The 23404-nt window shown below is 37.5% G+C and overlaps 1 protein-coding gene across 14 annotated transcripts in view; it reads right to left on the minus strand.

The window, feature by feature from the left end:
- Positions 1–23404, minus strand: part of LOC106079591 (uncharacterized) — a 145052-nt gene that overhangs the window by 109126 nt on the left and 12522 nt on the right. For all 14 annotated transcript variants that reach the window (XM_056040165.1, XM_056040164.1, XM_056040158.1 and 11 more), the window contains exons 2-3: positions 10067–10212; positions 5594–5771 (exon numbers count right to left, since the gene is read on the minus strand). In XM_056040165.1, the coding sequence (XP_055896140.1) occupies positions 5594–5771; positions 10067–10121 (233 nt within the window). In that variant the 5' untranslated portion in view covers positions 10122–10212. The remainder of the gene's footprint in view (positions 1–5593; positions 5772–10066; positions 10213–23404) is intronic.

Consider the following 23404-nt stretch of genomic DNA (forward strand, 5'->3'; position numbering starts at 1 on the left):
CTTTTGTTCAATATTTGTTCATTCTTGACGAGATCGATGTTAAAATGATTTATTTAATGTCGGCATGGCCTCGACAAGCCAGAGTGGTGTAACAATGACGAAATGTCACTAAAACCAGAAGCACACATTACATTGAATGGTGATACATGTTTGTAGAGGGTTGCAATGTTTCTTGTTCTATTTAGATTTAGTTGAGAAAACAGCAAATAGTAACATGGACCTCTGCCTTTTTTGTATAAAGCAAGTGCATGTACCCATTTTCATAGGAAACAATGTCTAGTTGAAGTTTAGCTTATAAAATAGAAAGAAGGCCTAGACAGTTATTTTTGTAAGAAAGTATTTCATTATCTCCCATAACTTGAACTGTAACTCATTCCCAGTCCTCTACTTTCTCTTTTTTCTTTTCTTTTTTACTTTTTTTTTACTTCATTTACTCTCTCTCATCATTTTCTTACAAATCCACTTCAGTTTGACTCGTCTCACCATTTATTTCTTTCTCCCACACCAAAGCCTTTTCTAATATTTCTCTGCCCTCTGCCTCATAAAGCAGCTCTCTGTTTCTTACACCACATCTTTCTCTCTAGCAATCCCTTTATTTCCATATCTCTTGATAACACTTCTATTATCTCTTCATATCACTTCTATTATCTCTTGATAACACTTCTATTATCTCTTTATAACACTTCTATTATCTCTTGATACCACTTCTATTATCTCTTGATACCACTTCTATTATCTCTTGATACCACTTCTATTATCTCTTGATACCACTTCTATTATCTCTTGATACCTCTTCTATTATCTCTTTATAACACTTCTATTATCTCTTGATACCACTTCTATTATCTCTTGATAACACTTCTATTATCTCTTGATAACACTTCTATTATCTCTTGATACCACTTCTATTATCTCTTGATAACACTTCTATTATCTCTTGATACCACTTCTATTATCTCTTGATACCACTTCTATTATCTCTTGATACCACTTCTATTATCTCTTGATAACACTTCTATTATCTCTTGATACCACTTCTATTATCTCTTGATACCACTTCTATTATCTCTTGATACCACTTCTATTATCTCTTGATACCACTTCTATTATCTCTTGATACCACTTCTATTATCTCTTGATACCACTTCTATTATCTCTTGATACCTCTTCTATTATCTCTTTATAACACTTCTATTATCTCTTGATACCACTTCTATTATCTCTTGATACCACTTCTATTATCTCTTGATACCACTTCTATTATCTCTTGATACCACTTCTATTATCTCTTGATACCACTTCTATTATCTCTTGATACCACTTCTATTATCTCTTCATACCACTTCTATTATCTCTTGATACCACTTCTATTATCTCTTGATACCTCTTCTATTATCTCTTTATAACACTTCTATTATCTCTTGATACCACTTCTATTATCTCTTGATACCACTTCTATTATCTCTTGATACCACTTCTATTATCTCTTGATACCACTTCTATTATCTCTTGATACCACTTCTATTATCTCTTGATACCACTTCTATTATCTCTTGATACCACTTCTATTATCTCTCTATCTCATTCAACATTTCATCTTAATGTGATTTCGTTTTGTCTGCCCCTAACTATGTGACCTCCTTTCTCTGCCCTTCTCTCCCTTACATTAGAGATGGGAATCGAACCCAACTTTTAAAGTTCGGGTTCGGTTCGGTTCGGTCAGATTTAAGTTCGAGTTCGGTTCGGTTCGATGACGAGTAAAGTTCGGGTTCGGTTCGGTTCGGTCAGGTCTAAGGTTCGGGTTCGGCTCGGTTCGATGTTATGAAATTATGTAATAGCAAAATTAAGTTATAAGGTTTATTACAATTTATCAGTTAAAACACTTTCATTTGAATTTTTACATAAAACAAATACTTTGCAATATATAATAGGCCTATGGGCAATACTTTTTCCAAAATAATGTTGCCTACATACATTTTAAGCATTGTAAAAATTTCTTAATGGAGATAGAATTGAAGATGCGGCAGGTTTTCGCTCAAGTCGGCAAGTGGTTTATTCCGGGCGTGACTCGGTGCTAAGCGTATTGTAACCTTTTTCTCTCAGTAAGAATGATAATTTTTTAAAAAGACTAATTTCGATGTGCTTTCTTTCACAAAGCACCATTCATCATAATTAATAAAAGTCGAGGGCCATATGAAATCTAATAATAAAGAGGCAGACCTGGCCAATAGAATTTTGTAAGGGACATTCTAGGTAGGCCTACATATTGCGCGCGTAATTCTATAATGGGCGTGATCTTTTTAAACAAATATTCTTCGTGTAAAGACGTCTCTATCGAGGATTTTTTTTCCACACATACGTCGTCACTATAATAAATTGCAATATACGGAAGAAATTCGACTATTCTGAGACAAAAAAATGCAGAAGAATCATACTAGCGAAGATGTTTTAAAATGTTTACTTCAAAACGTTTTGACCCATATTGTGTATACGCGCCTCGCAAAAAGCAGTATACAGTTGACAAGGTCTTATTAGAAGATAAAATGACATCTCCTACTTAATATATTTTAATTTTTAAACATGTAATTATACTAATATTCAGATAAGTTACAACGAAAATAAACATTTTTTTCGACGCCCCCTCTCCTTGTTAGTTGGTCATTGGTTTGTCGCTTACAAACAGCTAGTACAATTGAACCAATAAAGGCGTTTTATATTTTTGCCGGTAAGGATAGTATAGAGGGACTTATTATGGTAAGACAGTTACGCTGGGCAGGGCATGTATCGACCATCTGCGGACAGTGGTTATGCTTGCCCTGGATGTGGCAAATATGTAGGTCACAGCTGGGACTGCGCAGCCATGGGAAAAACTGCATTCCTCACTAATCTTCGGACTCGAAGACAAGCCTTATAATAATATTTAAACTTAATATTATTATTATTGTGAACAACTCAATATAGCCTAACTGTTATTACAATATTCACATACTTAACTTGAGATAGAGATGTAATATTAATGAAATATACTGATATTTAAACGAAATCTAGGTCACTACAAAACATATCTCAAGATTGTCTGCCGTTTCACATTTGCATCACACTAATTTCGTCATACTCAATGCATAAACACAAATCACTCGCTTAACCTCTTCTTACCGCCACCAGGAAACACACACACACACACACTCTATGTCACTCCTTTTTGTCAGGAAGTTGCGTCTCCTCATCCCCCAATTCAAGGTACTCGCCATCCCCACCCACGGGGGAGGACCCAAAGTTTAAGAAACGCTGCATTAAAAATACTGATGATCAATAATGCAAAACAGAATAATAGTACAAATATTCAGGGGCGTAGCTAGGCATTTTTCATCATTTGGGGGCTGGACCTCTTGGGTGGCCCCTGCATTTTGCGTAATATTGAATATTTATTGTAAAAAAACACTCATTTGGGGACCCCTCAAAAGGGGGCCCGGGGGGATTTTACATTTCTCCTCCTCCTCCCCCACCCTTGCTACGCCACTGATAATATTCCAATATGGAATACTTCACAGTTTTATAAAAATAAATCACTAAATAGAAGATAATTAAAATTTATTTTAAACTAGAACAGAAATGAACTTATTGTAGATTTATAGCTACACTCTATAATCGGCAAAAACTATTCTACTCTCAACTAACAGCCATCTCAAATAAAAGTGATTTTTAATGTAGACTTTGTACTTACTAGGTACTAGACTGTAACTAGAATCTAGATCTAGATCTAATTAGAGGGCGCCTATTCGACTCAAAACCAATATTGCAAACAGCCCGCGAAAATTCAAGGCCATGGGGGAGTCGGCACGTACGGAAAAACCCATGGGAATCTTAGCGCGCCGCTTTTTTTTTCTTTTTAAAGTTTTCAAAATACCCCCCCCCCTCCCAAGTTTTCAAAGTATAATGGAATCATTAGGATTTAAATAAAATATTTAAGTAATTTTTTATATTTTTTATAATCAAAAATATAAAAAAAGGATGTACAAATTGCAAAATTAGTTCGGTTAAGAAAAGGAGGGTTCGTTCGGTTCGGTTCGTACCAAGCAGTTTCAAAGTTCGGGTTCGGTTCGGTTCGGTCATAAGTGAGGTTCGAGTTCGGTTCGTTCGGTTCGGGTTCGGTTCGTTTCCCATCTCTACCTTACATCTCTCTTTCTCTGCCCTTTTCTCTCGTGTAAATTTCTCTTTCTCTGCCCTTCTCTCTCTTACATCTCTCTTTCTCTGCCCTTCTCTCTCTTACATTTCTCTTTCTCTACCCTTCTCTCTCTTACATCTCTCTTTCTCTGTCCTTCTCTCTCTCTCTCTCTTACATCTCTCTTTCTCTATCTTTCTCTCTCTTACATCTCTCTTTCTCTATCCTTCTCTCTCTCTTACATCTCTCTTTCTCTGCCCTTCTCTCTCTTACATTTCTCTTTCTCTACCCTTCTCTCTATGACATCTCTCTTTCTCTGTCCTTCTCTCTCTATTACATCTCTCTTTCTCTGTCCTTCTCTCTCTCTTACATCTCTCTTTCTCTGTCCTTCTCTCTCTCTTACATCTCTCTTTCTCTGTCCTTCTCTCTCTCTTACATCTCTCTTTCTCTTTCCTTCTCTCTCTCTTACATCTCTATTTTTCTGACCTTCTCTATCTTACATCTCTCTTTCTCTGTCCTTCTCTCTCTCTTACATCTCTCTTTCTGTCCTTCTCTCTCTCTTACATCTCTCTTTCTCTGTCCTTCTCTCTCTTACATCTCTCTTTCTCTGTCCTTCTCTCTCTCTCTTACATCTCTCTTTCTCTGCCCTTCTCTCTCTTACATTTCTCTTTCTCTACCCTTCTCTCTCTTACATCTCTCTTTCTCTGTCCTTCTCTCTCTCTCTTACATCTCTCTTTCTCTGTTCTTCTCTCTCACTCTCTTACATCTCTCTTTCTCTGTCCTTCTCTCTCTCTCTTACATCTCTCTTTCTCTGCCCTTCTCTCTCTTACATTTCTCTTTCTCTACCCTGCTCTCTCTTACATCTCTCTTTCTCTGTCCTTCTATCTCTATTACATCTCTCTTTCTCTGTGCTTCTCTCTCTATTACATCTCTCTTTCTCTGGCCTTCTCTCTCTCTCTTACATCTCTCTTTCTCTGTCCTTCTCTTTCTCTCTTACATCTCTCTTTCTCTGTCCTTCTCTCTCTCTTACATCTCTCTTTCTCTGTCCTTCTCTCTCTCTTACATCTCTCTTTCTCTGTCCTTCTCTCTCTCTTACATCTCTCTTTCTCTGTCGTTCTCTCTCTCTTACATCTCTCTTTCTCTGTCCTTCTCTCTCTTACATCTCTCTTTCTCTGTCCTTCTCTCTCTCTTACATCTCGCTTTCTCTAACCCTAACCCTGTCCTTCTCTCTCTTACATCTCTCTTTCTCTACCCTTCTCTCTCTCTTTCTCTGGCTCTCTTTTTCTGGCATCCCTTTGTCATTTATCTTTTTTCTTTCTAATCTTCTTTTCTCAGCCCTTAGTTACCTTCTTACTCACTGCAGAGACTTTGTTTGGATCTGATGTTTTAAATGTACATAAGGTGAAGGGAAACAATAAAAGTGTTACTTACATAATAATAAACTGATTATGACTATCCATATCCAGTGTAATGGCGGCCCCTCGTATTTCAATATATCCAATGGGGACCTTGCTCCGTGCATCATCTTCATTCTTAAAATAAAGGAGCCTCCCCTGACTTTCCTCTAGAACACACCATAGGCGTTTCCTCGTCTTCAAAAGACTGAGACCTGAAATAGTGGTGATAGATTTTTAATTATGTTTTATAGTCGTGTGATGTAATATTATGTGCCAGTGATAGTACATGGGCTATTGCTAAAGTAATCGTATGTAATCAGTGGCAGTATTAAGTATGTGATATATGGACTATTGCTAAAGTCTAAAGTAATCGTATGTAATCAGTGGCAGTATTAGTTATGTGATATATGGACTATTGCTAAAGTCAGTGAGGCCCAACATAAATCGACCTGTGGGCCATTTTAATTTCCAACACTGGTGTCGCGGGCCACATAAAGGAAAGGTGCAAATGACGTCAAATTTGTTTTATAATTGCGTTTCTTTTTTTTTTAAACAGCCACACTTTATTGACAACTCAAATATATTGGCTTATTATCATGTTCTGATAAAATTAAAGGTCCTTACTGTTTTTTGTTTTTTTTATTCTACATTAAGAGTTCAATCTCATAAACGCACAGATGTTAGTCATGGTACCAATCATTTGGAGAAAAATTGAGGGCCCTAACGTAGGTAACGAGACATTTTTCGACCTTTTCTTTAGGTGGGGGAGGTTGTAGCGGATTTTCTACACTTTGTGCCGACATTTCGGCGGGCCGGATGGAACCACGTCGCGGACCGGATCTGGCCCGCGGGCCGTATTTTGGACTTCACTGGCTAAAGTAATAGTATGTAATCAGTGGTAGTATTAGTTATGTACTATATGGGCTATTGCTAAAGACAGCACAAATTTCCCGGTTTGTCATCTGTTCCATCAATGATCAAATTGTCTGTAAATATCTTAAAATAACTGGGGCACAGTGGCTTAGTGGTTAAGCGCTTGGCTTCCCAACCTGGGGTCCTGTTTTCGATTCTTAAAAAAAAAAATGGGATAAAGAATTTTGGGATTTTTAGGGCGCCCCTAAGTCCACCCAACTCTAAAGGGTACCTGACTATAGTTGGGGAAAGTCAAGGCGGTTGGTCATTGTGCTGGCGGCATGACACTCTGCTCGTTAAACGTTGGCCAAAGAAACAGATGACCTTAACATCATCTGGCCCAGTGATCACAAGGCTTAAAAGGCTAACTATCTTAATATAACAATATTTCTTTTTTCTTTGTTAGTCTTATACATAAGATCAGTTTATTTAACTTTTTAAAATAATTATACACAACATCCAATTTGTTTTTCCCAAGTAAGTAGTTAGGTACATGTTCAAGAAGTGGGGTCTGTGGTAGAGGCAAGAATCCATAGCTCTCAGTGGACGTTACGTCTGATGGTAGAACACAACTCTCATTTGATAGCGGTGATATCAGCGGTTGTTAGCTATGAAGTATGAATGATGCAAGATTAGCGGGATTGTCGTCAGCTGCCTTTTGTAGGCGACAGACACCCCAGAAGGTCGGAGAGAAAAGACGTGTTTTTAATTATTACTAAATTCTACTAAATTGTATTCATTTTAAGCTGAATTTGTCTATGTCACGATGTAAGTTATATTTAATATATTCACAAAGAATTCATTCAAGTTATATTAAGACAGAGAGGAATTGCAAGCTGAAATAGAATACGTCTACACAGGGCCGGTCCTAACAATTGCAGGGCCCTATGCGAATCTCATTGCGCGGGGCCTACTCTGGTTGGGAATAAGGATAATAATGGAAAATTAAGATTTTGTATTAGAAAAAAAAATTATAATTTGAATTTTATTCATTATTTTCTAAGTACAAAATTGCGATCGAATTAATTTTACATTACGAACCTTGCAACCTATGACATATTTATATGCCAGTGACTATAGAAGTAAATAAAGTATTGGAGCTTCCGATTAAGGTGAAAATTCGCTCGAATATTACATTTTATTACATGAAAGCTGATAATGCCTTTTTTTCTTTTATCGCGTAGGATTGGCGTTTTCCGCAATGAATGACACACACAAATGACAATTTTGTCTATTTTTCAGGAGATTTTAATAAATTCAGGAAATTTCCAGGAATTTTTCGCATATATTTTGCAATTTAATATTTACACCTAGAATTAGAGCGGGGCCTATGAAAGCGCGAGGCCCACTTCGTCCGCATAGGTTGCAGTGGCCTAAGACCGGCCCTGCGTCTACAGATTTTAGTTGTCTACTTGCTGTTTGGTACTTCAAGACAACGGCCGTCAACAGCAGTGTGTCTGTGCTATCTTCATGGCCGCGATACGAGTGTTGGAAATGTTTATGGTTCATAGACTGAAACATTTTGGGCACTGTAACATGTGTGTGTATAATATCACTCTTGATAGTACACAATAATTGCTCACCAGCATGAAGCCAACTGTCCGTATTATTAGGTCACATTTCGAATGCCTGAGAGATTAAGGTAGACCACTCCAGATAACTGTAATTAGGTTTACGTTTTTGAACGACATTTTTGGATTCGAAGAGTAGCAAGATAATGGAGGGACCTCAGGATAATGGAGGGACCTCAGGATAATGGAGGGACCTCAGGATAATGTAGGGACCTCAGGATAATGTAGGGACCTCAGGATAATGTAGGGACCTCAGGATAATGGAGGGACCTCAGGAGACTGGAGGGACCTCAGGAGACTGGAGGGACCTCAGGATAATGGAGGGACCTCAGGAGACTGGAGGGACCTCAGGATAATGTAGGGACCTCAGGATAATGGAGGGACCTCAGGAGACTGGAGGGACCTCAGGAGACTGGAGGGACCTCAGGATAATGGAGGGACCTCAGGAGACTGGAGGGACCTCAGGATAATGGAGGGACCTCAGGAGACTGGAGGGACCTCAGGATAATGTAGGGACCTCAGGAGACTGGAGGGACCTCAGGATAATGGAGGGACCTCAGGAGACTGGAGGGACCTCAGGATAATGTAGGGACCTCAAGATAATGTAGGGACCTCAGGAGACTGTAGGGACCTCAGGAGACTGGAGGGACCTCAGGATAATGGAGGGACCTCAGGAGACTGGAGGGACCTCAGGAGACTGGAGGGACCTCAGGAGACTGGAGGGACCTCAGGAGACTGTAGGGACCTCAGGATAATGTAGGGACCTCAGGATAATGTAGGGACCTCAGGAGACTGTAGGGACCTCAGGATAATGTAGGGACCTCAAGATAATGTAGGGACCTCAGGAGACTGTAGGGACCTCAGGAGACTGGAGGGACCTCAGGATAATGGAGGGACCTCAGGAGACTGGAGGGACCTCAGGAGACTGGAGGGACCTCAGGAGACTGGAGGGACCTCAGGAGACTGTAGGGACCTCAGGATAATGTAGGGACCTCAGGATAATGTAGGGACCTCAGGAGACTGTAGGGACCTCAGGATAATGTAGGGACCTCAAGATAATGTAGGGACCTCAGGATACTGTCATTTGTGTTTCAAATACCGTAAATATGGTTGGGGTTAGCCTTCGCTCCGAACCCCGCTAGTAGTGCTCACGGTGCTCCTCCAGACAGCCTAGCTGGCAAGGGCTGGGTGTCTACTGTCTTTCCACTAACTTCACGAGGATCCTTTTCAAGGGTGCAAAAGGCATCCGAAAGAATGAAGGATCAGAATGTAATAAAGATTACAAGAGAAAAATCACCTACCGCAAAAATCCTGGCTACGCCCATGTATTATATATATTAAATTTATATTGTACTGAGGGACAATAGACTCAAGAGATCATATTCAATGCTGCGTTACTTCAGTGTGTCTCAGTGACATTGTGTATGTATTTATACACACCTCCGAATCAGCATATGTCATGTGATTGTGTAGACAATACAAAGCAAGTCTCCGAAAACATGGTGACATGCACCACTGCTGTTGTTATAATGCTCTAGAAGGTGTTGTTTTTTGTTTGTAATATACAATTTCCCCATTTCTAAATTTAACTTCTCATTGTTTGCTTTCTCTCCCCTTGTAACAACGACAAAGCATTATTAATAACCTCCGTCTATGTATGGCATATGTCTATTATCCATTTAAGCCAGTTATCTATTTATTTTTCTATTCAACTTTCTTTAGCTCTCTCTCTATTCACTAGTTCCACCCTCCTCTCTCGTTCTCCCTTCACTTTCTCCCTCTTTCTTTTTGTCACATGCTGATATTTTTTTTATTAACGAAATAAAATCAATGTCGAAACAGATGTGCTGATATTGCTGGCCATTCAAAGTTTACACGACCACATTTCTTAATACTTTTACTCAACACATATTCCTTAACTTTATCGATTCTTTTAAATAGTCTATATATCACATAAAAGCCAAATGCATTTACCACCTACTAATTATTACAACCAATAGAGGCTATGACGTCACTCTCATTACCTCCACCTCCCGGCTTGATGGACAGGTATCCAGAAAGACTAGCCCAGCCAGACATGCTGATTGCTGGACGGCTCTTACACCCCCAGGTGGTGCTGGTCAACTAGCGGTGCTCCCATCAGACAGGGATGTCTGCTAGCTCGTCTTGGCTGCAAAATAAAGAGTTCATTTAAATTTTTTTAAAAATCAAAAGAAATGCAGATGCAAATAGAGAAATAATGTCATAGACATAAACTAAAATATAAAATATTACACCTATGCACGCACCAAGACAAAATCTGACAAGGTTATGAGATGTTGATGTCTAAAAGATTACAGTGGAAGGAAGTAGTCTCAGTACTAAGTTATTTTATAAGCGCAAAGGTCCTGACTGATGTATCACTCATTACTAATTATCCCACTTGATGTGGACGAAAAAAAACAACCTATTATTATATTTCCATTTACCTAGAACAACTAAGCACATTTCATGATCGAAACCACAGCGGTTAAAGTTTGCAAAATTGATTCTACATTCGCAGTTTCCACTCAATATATTTTATTAAGTGGACATATAAAAAAGTACAAAATAAGACTATAAAATAATATTTTCTTTTTGTCGTATGAACCCTGCATCGACTCTCTCTCTCTCTCTCTCTCTCTCTCTCTCTCTCCATATATATATATAGTATTGGTGTGTTGAGGGTGGTAGTAAAAAAGATAAATAGAATTTTTGGGTGAGAGAGTATTAAGACGTCAGAGTGATAACAAATTCAAGTTCTGACCAAAAGCTAATGAAAAACTTAGTTTTTGAATTAAGAAACCCAAAAGAAACCCAAGTCACTTCAGTGATGGTATGTCGATGTATTTCTTTGAGCGTTGGTGACGGAGAACGTTGAAAAGTGAAACTAGAATCCTAAAGGCCAGAAGCATGTGTCTCTGTGTGTGGGAGAGGCTCTTCTCATTCAACAAAATCTAAATTATGGGTCAAAATAATGTTAAAAAAGAATTGTAATAGGAGGGGGAGCTGACCAAACTATGATCTGAGCGTTCGAGGCCCGGGATGCAACATTAAACAAGAACAACGTAAAATAGTTTTTTTTACCAAGCTAGCACGAGGTGTAATGGTATCAATTGGTTTGGATCAGTCAGGTCATGAAATGTGTAATAGATCTAGACCAACAACAATAAATCTGTGGGATTAATCATATTTTTACCAATTGTTTTTCTCTAGCGCTAGTACATGTTTTTAACTTTCTTAATACGCTATGATCCTATCACTATTATCTGGACCAGTTGGGTCACAGTGGCGTAGCTAGCCATGTGCGGGTGGTGCGGGCCGCACGGGGCATCAAGTGGTGAGGGGCATCAAACTAAAGTTTTAGGTATTTTAAAAAGTCTTCACTACTTCTTGTAAACTTAAATGACCACTGTGCAATGACAACAATTAAACAATATCAATATTTCTTATTCAAATGATCTTGCATACGTATTTTCTTCATTTACTAATTAGTTAGTGTTAATACTGTCCTTTTTGAATGCCCTTTTTCTAATCCACCTTAGGCACACCCTACTACCACTCCAGTCCAACATAACCAACACCCTGTACGGCAGTGCTTAACAACTGAAGAAAACAGCACACTATTTTTCATTGGCACAGTCTGCAAAAGAGCTGACAGCTCAGCAGCAAAGAAGAAGAAGAAGTCATGTAAAAAATATGGGCGTTGCTCAATGTCTGGTGCTAGCTCAGATGGAGAAATGGTTGGTGGGTAGGGATCAAAGGGCCCAAAACGGTAAAAATCTGAAAATACTACCTAAAATAAAAATGTGGAAATCATTCATTTTCTTTCAAAGTAGAATCTGGCACTCAATGGGCATAGCGGACAAGTTCAAAAGGAATCGCCAAGAAAAAAAATCTATGTAAGTTTGTGAAACTACTATCTGAGTACAATCTACTCCCGAGAGTACATTTTCTCTGATACAAAAAGCTAGATCCAGACTGAATACGTACATGTCTCTACAAATTCGAAATGAACTCATTGTAATATGATTACAGGTCAAATGTTTCTCGATTATTTAGACAGTACACCTGACATATCAAAACTGGATCAATGTTCTCAAATTTAAGGTTTCATTGTCATGAATAATGAAGGGGTATAAACACAAAGGAAAGAGCTACGGATGGTAATTTATTCTTTCTTTGGTGGGATAGTTCAAGAAATAATCACCCAATATGAGCACTATCATGATGTGGTAGGTAAGTATTGTTCTAACCCTGCCATGCACACCGCCATCCAAGCTAGTGCAGAAGGTGCGCACTATCAGAGACTTGACTAGGAAGGATGTCGACATGAGAAAGAGAGAACGACTTCCGCCCAAGTCAGAGCTGATAAAGATGCTGTGCTCAAGACAGACGTTGTTCTACATGTATGTGATGTCCCCATGTAAATACACATTTATATCTCGTTGAGTTGTCTCCCTTAAGTTATTACAATATGAATTTTTGTCACCATCCCAACTATTGAATCCTTAGATCGAAATTGATCTCGATAATGCTCATAGCGACATTGACAAAAACAAATCTCGTCTGGAGCCAAAGATACGATACCTTAACAGTACCTTAAAGGACCGATTTGAGATATTTTGCGAGCAAGAAAGATTTATTTCCATTATCTCCTGTTAAATTAATATTCTTTATGCAAATTAGTAATATTTTAACAATGAATAAACAATAGTTCGAAAAATATAATATGTCTTTTCGCTGTTTAATTTTCACAAAAGAAATTATATTTTATGGGGCGGGGCAGGGGGGGGGTGGATATCAGGAGGCGCTGCCGCACTGGACATCATATAACCTACTACGCCACTGGGGAGTGGGATAAAGAGACATCTGAGTGGATTTTACCATAAATAGTTTTTAAAAGCATTTACAAAAAAAGAAAAAAGGTAACGACCCGAATTCGGGTCAACATGTGAACCACTTCTGCTAGTGAGGTACTTATGACTATAGAAGGTTGTACAGTTATATAGTGTTTGTTTTAATTTAGAACGGCGACTTATAAAGGGGAATAATTAAGCTTAAACCACCTACTTCTTTCCCTTGTTCGAGATACCAAAATAAAAAAAAATTACTTACCAATAGTTAATTAATAATTGGTTTATTTTGTAAAACTGATTCCTGTTTTGTCAGGTAAAAGATATCATTGTGTAAATTTCAGCTTGATTCGAGAATGGGTGTCGGAGAAATAGCGTCTACAAACGTTTTACCAGAAAGACAGAGTGAGTTGATATAAGCTTTGTCAAAAGACTCACTATGAAATGTGAAACGTTCTGGGACATTTCGATCAAGAACTGACAAGTGGAAGAATACTCAGACATTGTATGTAGGACTATTTCCTAAGGGTAAGGTGGAAAATGGGATATAAGTGATACCGGCAATCAGATTCACGGGCAAAAACTATATGGTTTAAAGCAGTTTTAATATTAAGTTTTTAGGGGAAGTGGGGGCGGAAAGAAACGGGCTGTCACAAGTGTGTTTGGGAGGGCGTTTCAAAGCCGGACGCTCCAATTAAACGTATCACGTACTAAAGTATACTGGCCAAAAGGGTGTTGCTCAAATTCGAACAGTATTATTGAAGGTAGGAACAAATAAATTGGCAGGGGGGATACGGCCCAAGTATTATCTGCCAAAGTATTATATGCCCAAGTATTATCTGCCCAAGTATTATCTGCCAAAGTATTATCTGCCAAAGTATTATCTGCCAAAGTATTATCTGCCAAAGTATTATCTGCCAAAGTATTATCTGCCCAAGTATTATCTGCCAAAGTATTATATGCCCAAGTATTATCTGCCAAAGTATTATCTGCCAAAGTATTATCTGCCAAAGTATTATCTGCCAAAGTATTATCTGCCAAAGTATTATCTGCCAAAGTATTATAATAATAATAATAATAATAATAATAATCTTCATTGTCCGTATGGAAATTTGTCTTACAATTTGTGCATTACACCAAACAAAAAACATTATAACTATAAGAAACCAAAGTGTACATTCACACCAGACTCACTCATAATGTACATGTGATAAAGTTTATATCAGATTGTTCTTATTTAATGATTTGATTGCCATGGGAACAAAAGTATAATCTGCCAAAGTATTATCTGCCAAAGTATAAACTGCCAAAGTATAATCTGCCAAAGTATTATCTGCCAAAGTATTATCTGAGGTTAACGATTTGCAGGATGTAAAAAGTAAAAAAAAAAAGGCTCAGGTAAAAAAAATATCATACAGCCTACCAAATAGTTCAAAACAAAACACTAAAAATCAGAATATTAGTCACATAGTGTAAATAAGACTTTTTTTTAAGGCCGAGAGTTGAGGAGGGGGGGGCTGGTCCAAACTATAAGTAAGAAAAATAAAGGAGGGGGTCCATGAAAATTAAACAATATATAGCCCGGGACCAAATCAACGGGCGAAGCGGATGGGCAATGCTAGTCAATACATAATTTCAATCAAGTTTCATGAGTAGAATTTTTCTCACTCATTTGAACGATTTTAATACTAAATACGAAGGTGTGGGGTAACACACTGTATCACATATACCCATCATGCATTTTGTATATAAACATTTAGTACAAGAATCAAATCTCAAGATAATAGGTTAGAAAGAAACAGCTTTTTCTCCAGTATGATTATGGCAACTATGAAATGAAGTCACAACAAGCAAAATAATAATAATCCTTTTCAAGAAAAAAGGCTTGTCTAAGGGGAATAGCTCCCATATCAAACAAAATAATGAATTACCCAAATTAATTGAATAATTGGTTAATTTTGTTTGTTAGGTACTATAGATATTTGTAAAAGCTTCAAATGAATCGGACAATTGATGGTTCAGAAATGAAGTGTGCAATTATTTAAAGGGACAAAACCCACATATTTAGCCATAGTTGTGAATACTGCAGAAATAACTGTTGGTATCAAACAAATAATTAATAACCAGTAATTAATTAACTAATTATTTTATTTTAATACTTGATTCATGCACTGTCTTAGCCATTGAGTAAATATACGAAAAGTCAAATTGATCTGATAATGGGTTTGGGAAAAATAACGTGTTCAATATTTTTATACGAAAGACAGACAAACAGGGTGCATTGATATAAGCATTGTAAAAAAAAAGAGTAGAGACCATACACGAAGAGGAATTACATCGAATGTAGTGAACACAACAGATTGTAAGATAACATCGATACCGTACATACATATACATCATTGTCAGAGTGGTGTCAGAAGTGTGGAAGATGGATATGCCTACCAGTTAAATGAACAGAGTCAAACAGTTCCTTCGTTTCGAATAATATGTTAAGAGTGGATTTGCCCAGAATTGTATACCCGGAACATGATTGAGTGACTATATCCCGGAACATGATTGTGTGGTTATTTTCATGAATAAAATTGTGTAAACTATTGCTATGAACATGATTTATTAACTAGTGTCCTGAGCATGGTTTTGTAACCATTGTCCTGAAAATGATTGTGTACGTATTGTCAGGAACGTGATTGAGTAACTATTACCTGGATCATGAATCCGTGGCTATTGTCAGGAACTTGCTAGTGTGACTATTATCATCATTGTGTTACTATATCCTGGAATATCGTTGTGTTCCTCTTGTCTGGAACACCATAGTCTGTTCCTTTTCTCAAATAATAAGTTGCATATGTGCCAAAGCACTTTGATCTGATGGGAACTACGCCTAATTTGATGTCAGTGTCTAATCTAAGTCAAGTATCAGTAGTGAAATATGTGTCAAGAAAACAAACGTTTAATCAACTCTCCGATCAAAAAGTTTAACATCTGACAAGAGAAAGAGAAGAGACTTGACGTCATTGAAACTCCCCCACCCCCATCTCTTCTCACATCAACATTTTGTATCTACACATTTTGCTGTCCAGGTTTTTAACGCTCGGTAGAATGGTTTGGTCATAACTGGGAATAGCCAGAGGGTTGACAATACGACAGATGAGTTAGAAATTGAGGAGATAGGAGCTATACAGATATGTCATAGCAGGTATAACTGTGTGTGTGTGTGTGTTCGTGTGAGCTGGAGGAAAGATAAAGCGAAGGCGTGTGATAGAGTAGGTCAACTCAGGTCAACTCGCGGAGACACTACTAACCTTTGGGCTCAAGCTGTGAACTGCACAAAATGAAAACACCAACCCACACAGTGACCGTAAAAGCTCTCTCTAACCTCTCTCACTTGGCCATCCCTCAACCTTAACACTTTATCTCTCCTCACAGCTTGAGCTCAAAGCCTGTTCGAATCCTACTTATGTACAAATCTTCCTTGACAGGCCACATGAGTTTTGTTTTTTGTTTTCTGTCTCGTGACTAAGAACTTATAAAACATGAAATATAATTTTATAGAAATGTAACTCTCACTTCGTCCACTTGTACGCTCGACGTATGTACTCACCTGCTTCGCATTAATGCTTCAACATGTAGAAAAGTAATAGATCTATGTGTTTCAAAAACTTTTTTCGCTTGTGGCTTTATTTTTGTTATTTAACTTAAATAGACCCCCAGGTGGGCAACGGCTTTTTCTGCATCACATGTCGAAAAATGTGCAGATGCAACTGGGTTTGCCTAGTTATGTGAAACACTGCACTCATCCTTAGGAATCGAAGACATTACCTTTATTATTATTCTTATTGAATCTAAAGAAATGTAAACCCTTTCAAACATTGCGATCTATTGGGCCGACGGTTAACTAGGATGGCATGTGTCCAGAACAGCGACCAACCGCTGTCAGAGCTGGGTGGACACAGGGGCAGCCTTGAAATCCCGAAAAGTAAAATCTGTCTTCACCAAGATTCGAACTCGATACGCCTCTGTTCGGAAGCTAAGTGACTTTACCACTCGGCTACACTTTTATTCAATGTAGGGTTCATACTTTTAAAAGAAAGATTTTGGACTCTTGATAGAAGCTTTGTAAAAATGGCAAACTTGCGACGACATTACTACAGCTACAAGGTCAGCTTTGAGATAAATCAGAAGTATAGCATTTTTTAAACACGTGATATTTTAGTTAATATATTTTAATTTTATGCAAAGTAATCTTCCAAAATACACATTTAGAGATATATGATAAATGAGGTGAAAATCTCGATGTGTTTTTCACGAACATTTTATGTGTTTATTTAAAATGTACATACACATTTATATATAAATCAATATACTTCATAAATCTAACAGAAACTTTAACAAAGGAGTTAGCTTTTGTCTGGATATAGAGAGATGCAATGGATATCTTATTTTATACAATACAGACGTTATATATGCGGCCCCCCAGTCCCCAATTTTTTTAAATGCGGCCCTCTCTAGAAAAATGTTGCCCACCCCTGCTCTAATCAAATGTAAATGTTCGTTTGTTATGAATCTCACTGCTCTATTCTGTGTGTTTTAATGCTTTGTAATGTTTTCTTGAGTTGAGGGGTCTATCCTAGGTTAAATAACATTTTAGTTTTATGTTCTCATTTGATTTGTAGAAATTTCTTTTAATAAAACATAATGCATGGTTTGATTTTTTAAAGTTTTATCCATGATAGTTTTTCATTTATTAAAACACCTAGGTATTTAACATTCTTAGTCTGTGTTTCTGGTTTATCATGAATAAGATAAGTGATTTTAATTTTTACTCTTAATAACTGACAATTTTTTTGTGTGCTAATTCATGCACACTTTACATCCATATATACATACATAATACACGTATAACTTGTCATATTGAGAACACGTTTGTCTGCGTAGAAAAATAGCAAATGTTTCGTTATGTAAGCATGTAGATCGTTGTTAAATGTCATGCAAACAAAATTGTATTGTACTGTAACACCAGCAATAGCATCTCACTACATGAAACCAATGTCGTGACTTTGACACCTACACATACAATATTTAGATCCAGGAAGTGAACGTAGATTCAGTTTGCTAACACTGGCAAGATCTTTCTGAGCAGGGTCTGAGTGACATATAAACACAGAAAGTAGAAAAAGAAGTTGAAATGTGTATTCTAATGTCGAAAAATTGGTTGGCTCTAAAAAAAAAAAGTAAAGATAATTGAACAATCTTCAGATTCAAACCATGTGTAGATAGATCAATAGTCGGGGACGCTGAAACATTTTGGTGGCAGGAAGTTACGCAATCAGCCGATGTGAACACTTGATGTCCTCACAGTTACAGGCACATTATTTGCAAATTAAAACATGCAAAATAAAAAAAAATACTATTTAAAAAAACAAAGCTTATATTAAATGAATCAATTAGTTTGGATCAGTCATAAATTTGTAATAGATCTAGAATAACAAAAAAAAAATCTGTGCGATTAGAAAAAGTTTAATAAGTGTTTTTGTTTAGCGCAATTTCATGCTTTTATCTTTCTCAATAGGCTTAGATCCTATCCATTGTCTGGACCAGTTAGTAAGGGGTGAGGGTGATAGAATGAGGTATCTCGGTGATCATTTTAAAATGTGTTTATATATAAAAAAAACTAAACGATATGAATTCGAACTCGTGAACTAAAGCATTCTCATGCTTCTCAAGCCAACACGGTAACCACTCTACTAGCGAAGAGCGTATGAACATGAAAGATTGCAGAGTTATCCATTGTTTCTATTTCATGTTTGTGTTCACTAACCCTCAGACGACGATCTATAAAGGGACTAATTCAGCTTATATTAGAAATTCAGTCAAGTACAATTTCTTTCCCTTGTTTGAGATACACAACCAAATAATTAATTTCCAATAGTTAATACGACAATTGGTTAAATTTGTTATTGATTCTTTTGTTTTCATTTAAAAGAAGTAATTGCGTAAGCTTGATTCGAGATTGGATGTGGGAGAAATAACGTGTACAAACTTTTTACCAGACAGACAGACAGAGTGAGTTGATATAAGCTTTGTGAAAATATGTATATTATTGTACAGATTATAATTTCAGTCCTTTAAATGTAGTGTTCACCATGTTGTTGTTTTGTTACCACCAATATTATATGTTACCATCACTATTATATTAATTCACTCTATCGGAAATAGTACATGGCAAATTTTCATGATGATTATAAAGTTATTATGTCATCTGATTTATTTTATTTACAATATTAAAACAAGGTTACAAAGACAGTTTGTCTGGAAACACAAACTCAAAATCGGCCCCCGAAGTGGTCCACCCGGGCAGGCTTTAATATTTTCAGAAAGAACATCCGAATGAAATTATATCAAAGATAAATGACAGATAAGAATGGAGAAAGTAGGTTGACAGATCTTGTGTAGTGCCCCAACGGTCCAGCAGATCAAAGGAGAGGTGAAAGTGAATGAAAGGTTAGATGTGAACCTGGCCTAACTAGTTCCCCTTTCAGACCTTGTGGTGTATAGGGCAGATGATGTAAAGTTCATCTGTTTTGTGGCCTACAGTTAACGAGGGCGTCATGTAGCCAGCACAAGAACAACCGCCTTTACTTTTCCCCAACTAATGTCAGGCACCCTTTGGAGCTGGGTGGCCAAACATTCCGAAGTTGAAAATCCCAGTCTTCACCAGGATTCGAACCCGGGACCCCGGTTCGGAAGCCAAGCGCTTTAGCGCTAAGCTACCGCACCTCCCCTGGCTAACTTAAGTCTTATATATGATGTATTTGTTTAGAGAAAGGTCAATTGTCTTATTCGAATACGCAAGAAAGAATGATTATATGGTGTCCAGCTATAATATCATAACTGGAAAATGCTGTTTATAGTATTACTAATCGTTTTAAATTATGTATAGCTTATAATGCATATTAAATAGATTTTTTCTCTTTAAAAAAATAGTAAACATTTGTTTCTGTGTAAATGTAGTACTTAGTATAACAGAACTTACATAACTTAACAATACAAATATAAAAACAAAAATTTTTGACAAAAAATATAGAACCATTTGCATAAATGTTTAAAATATGTAAAATAGTCATCTCCCCTAATAAAGAGCCGTAAATGTTTGAGTGTTTAATACTATTTAATAGTCAATAGTTGTAAAAGTGGTGTATTTTTCTGAAAAAAAAACTGCTTGCATAAGTGATTACAAAATTAGATTTTTCGCTTTCAGAAAAAAAAAAGTAGCCGTTGCATCAGAACTTTGAATGGTCTAAAATATTGTGATGTCGGATTTTCAATATCTTTCCTAGTTTACGAGATCTAAACGGGACGGACAGACAGACGGACAGATGGACAGCCATTTCACACAAAACTAATAGCGTCTTTTCCCCTTTCGGGGGCCGCTAAAAAAAAACAATATGGCCACGATATCCTTGTTGATGTCTAAGGGCTAAGCCGAAGGCTCTTCGAGCCCTAAGTTTGAAAAAAAAACCTGTTTGGACGCCAAACAATAAAAAAAAAAAAAAAAAACCTGTGTGAAGTCACAGTTCTGTTTGGGAGAGACCCTAGAAAATGCCTATGTGAAGCATTGCTGTTAACCGATGCATTTGGCCCCCAACGCGTGGGCTAGACACGGCCGAAGGCCGAGAATGCACCGGGATTTTCTGCCATTTTCCTTCATTGTACCAAGCTAACTGTGCCGGACCCGCCATTTATGTAACGGTCCCTTTGAGGAACAGCGCATGGATGAGTGACAGGTTTGTGGGGACTTTTCTACAACCCCGCCCGTGCAAGGGGTTGACTCTCGTCTACCCGTGGGCATCCCCACGGGAGTCTTGTGTTGCTACCCATTTAGCCTAACCACTTCCTCTAATAGTCGTTTCCACGCAAGTGCCACGATGAGGCAGAGTAGCGTTCTCGCGATAGCCACGATATATTTCAAAGAACATTTTACAAGTCACAGAACCACGAAAAAGAAAATGAGAATATATAAAAAAAAAAAACTACAATCTCAAATATAGGCAAAAAAAGAATCGTAATATATTCAGAAATAACAGTTGATTATGCCCTAAACTAAGTACAGGTTTCTTGCTAAGGCATACAGGGCATAACCCTAGTCAGAGTAACTAGGTGACTTTATTTTTTTTTAGAGCCATAACAATGACTACAGAAAAGGTGTACTTTAACTTCTCTTATCTAGTCTAAACATTGTCCTAGCAAGCCAAGAGGACAGTTTATTGATTGATGTGGACCTAGAAGACAGAGACCCTTAGACATAATTACACTCAATAATAAGTGGACTGCGAACAGGAAGACGTAGACACACGGCATTATTTATTGCTTTAAAACAAAAGTAAAGCTTCTCTTTCAGACCTTGCGATCTTTAAGGCAGATGGTGTTAAGGTCATCTGTTTCTTTGTTCAACCGTTGATGAGCAGGTTGTCATGTGGTCAGTAAAACGACAAACAGCCTTTACTTTCCCCAACTAACGTCAGGTACCCTTTTAGAGTTGTTGGACTCAGGGGCCCCCTGAATATCCCGAAATTCAAAATCCCAGTCTTCACCTAGATTCGAACCCAGGACCCCAGGCTCGGAAGCCAAGCGCTTCACGACTCAGCTACCGCACCCACTTCTTATTGCTAATGAGACCGGTATAGATACAATGAATACTAGATACATCATAAAGTCAATCTTAGGACTCGCATACATAACAGAGGGCCGATTTTTAAATTGAAGAAAAAAATTGTTAAATCTTTTTTTTTTATTCTATAAAAAAATATTACATTTAAATAGGAAGCATTAACAAAATGTTACATAAAGAATATTTTATAATGAACATCAATACACATGATGATTAACATCTGTACATGCGGAATCATTTTATAATGTCGGACTGCCGCCGTTTCAAACCTTGCAATGTACAGGGCAGATGATGTTAAGGTCATCTGTTTAGATGGCCAACGGCTAATGAGGTGGTCATGTGGCCAGCACAACGACAAACCGCCTTTACCTTTTCCTAACTACTCTCCGGGACCTATTAAAGCTGGGTGGACTCAGAGGCGCCCTAAGGATCCATAATTAAAAATCCAAGTCCTCACAAGGCTTCCAACCAGGGACTAAACATTCTTAACCTAACAATGTTACACAAATATCTCATTTTTGACCTTACAAAAATATACAATGATACATACCTTTTGTCCACGTTAAAATAATACAAACATACAATAATTAGGTGGCTGTTTTCATTCTATTGACTAGAGTTTCATAAAACTCAGTACACCTGATGGTTATAAACTGGGTTAAAGTTTTGAAGAAAAACAACTATTTCAGTGGTGGAAGTTCAAAGCGGAACAAGGAAATGTTTTGTATGGAGGAGAGATTCCCTCCACAGAACCAGTATTCTATCGCCTCTACATAAAGTGCATGGTCTACATGGCCATGCTAATGTGTTCTATTGAAACGAATCGTACAAAGATACACATCACATACTTTAAACTCACAGAAAAACAATAATAACAAACAAATGTTCCTTAGATGTTTTAGCCATTGTTGGAGTGAAAATGTTGTTTTTAGATAGTAAATTGACTCTGCCATATCACAGAGCACTTTGTATAGATATTGTATTCCTATCGGTTCTCTGTGATGTAGTCTTCATCAAGTTCTATTCAATTGTGTACCGTGTAGCTTGTTGTTGTTGTTGTTGTTGTCGATTTTTTAGACAACTTAACATTGAGGAAAACAAACGTGGACTGGAATTTTTTTTATGTTTTAGTTTCTATAACAGAAATAAAGTACAAATAACAGTCTGAAAGAGGACAGACTCTGAGGTCAGGAATCGGGATATCACAGATATCAGACAAACACATACACACTAATATTACCGAAAAACTATAGAGGCTGCTACAATGATGCCGATGATGGAGAATGTTTATCAGTGTGACATGTGTCACCTACCACAGTTTATGTCCTCTGTGGTAGTCGCCCTACTCATAATTAATGTCAAGTGTAGCAGTCGCCAACTCCATAAGTTTATTGTTACAGTCGCCCTCTCCACAAGTTTATATCACTGTTACAGTCGCCCTCTCCACAAGTTTATATCACTGTTACAGTCGCACCCTCCACAAGTTTATATCACTGTTACAGTCGCCCTCTCCACAAGTTTATATCACTGTTACAGTCGCCTTCTCCACAAGTTTATATCACTGTTACAGTCGCCCTCTCCACAAGTTTATATCACTGTTACAGTCGCCCTCTCCACAAGTTTATATCACTGTTACAGTCGCCCTCTCCACAAGTTTATATCACTGTTACAGTCGCCCTCTCCACAAGTTTATATCACTGTTACAGTCGCACCCTCCACAAGTTTATATCACTGTTACAGTCGCCCTCTCCACAAGTTTATATCACTGTTACAGTCGCTCTCTCCACAAGTTTATATCACTGTTACAGTCGCCCTCTCCA

The sequence above is a fragment of the Biomphalaria glabrata genome, chromosome 9 (genome assembly GCF_947242115.1).
Source record: "Biomphalaria glabrata chromosome 9, xgBioGlab47.1, whole genome shotgun sequence".
Taxonomy (NCBI): Eukaryota; Metazoa; Mollusca; class Gastropoda; family Planorbidae; genus Biomphalaria; species Biomphalaria glabrata.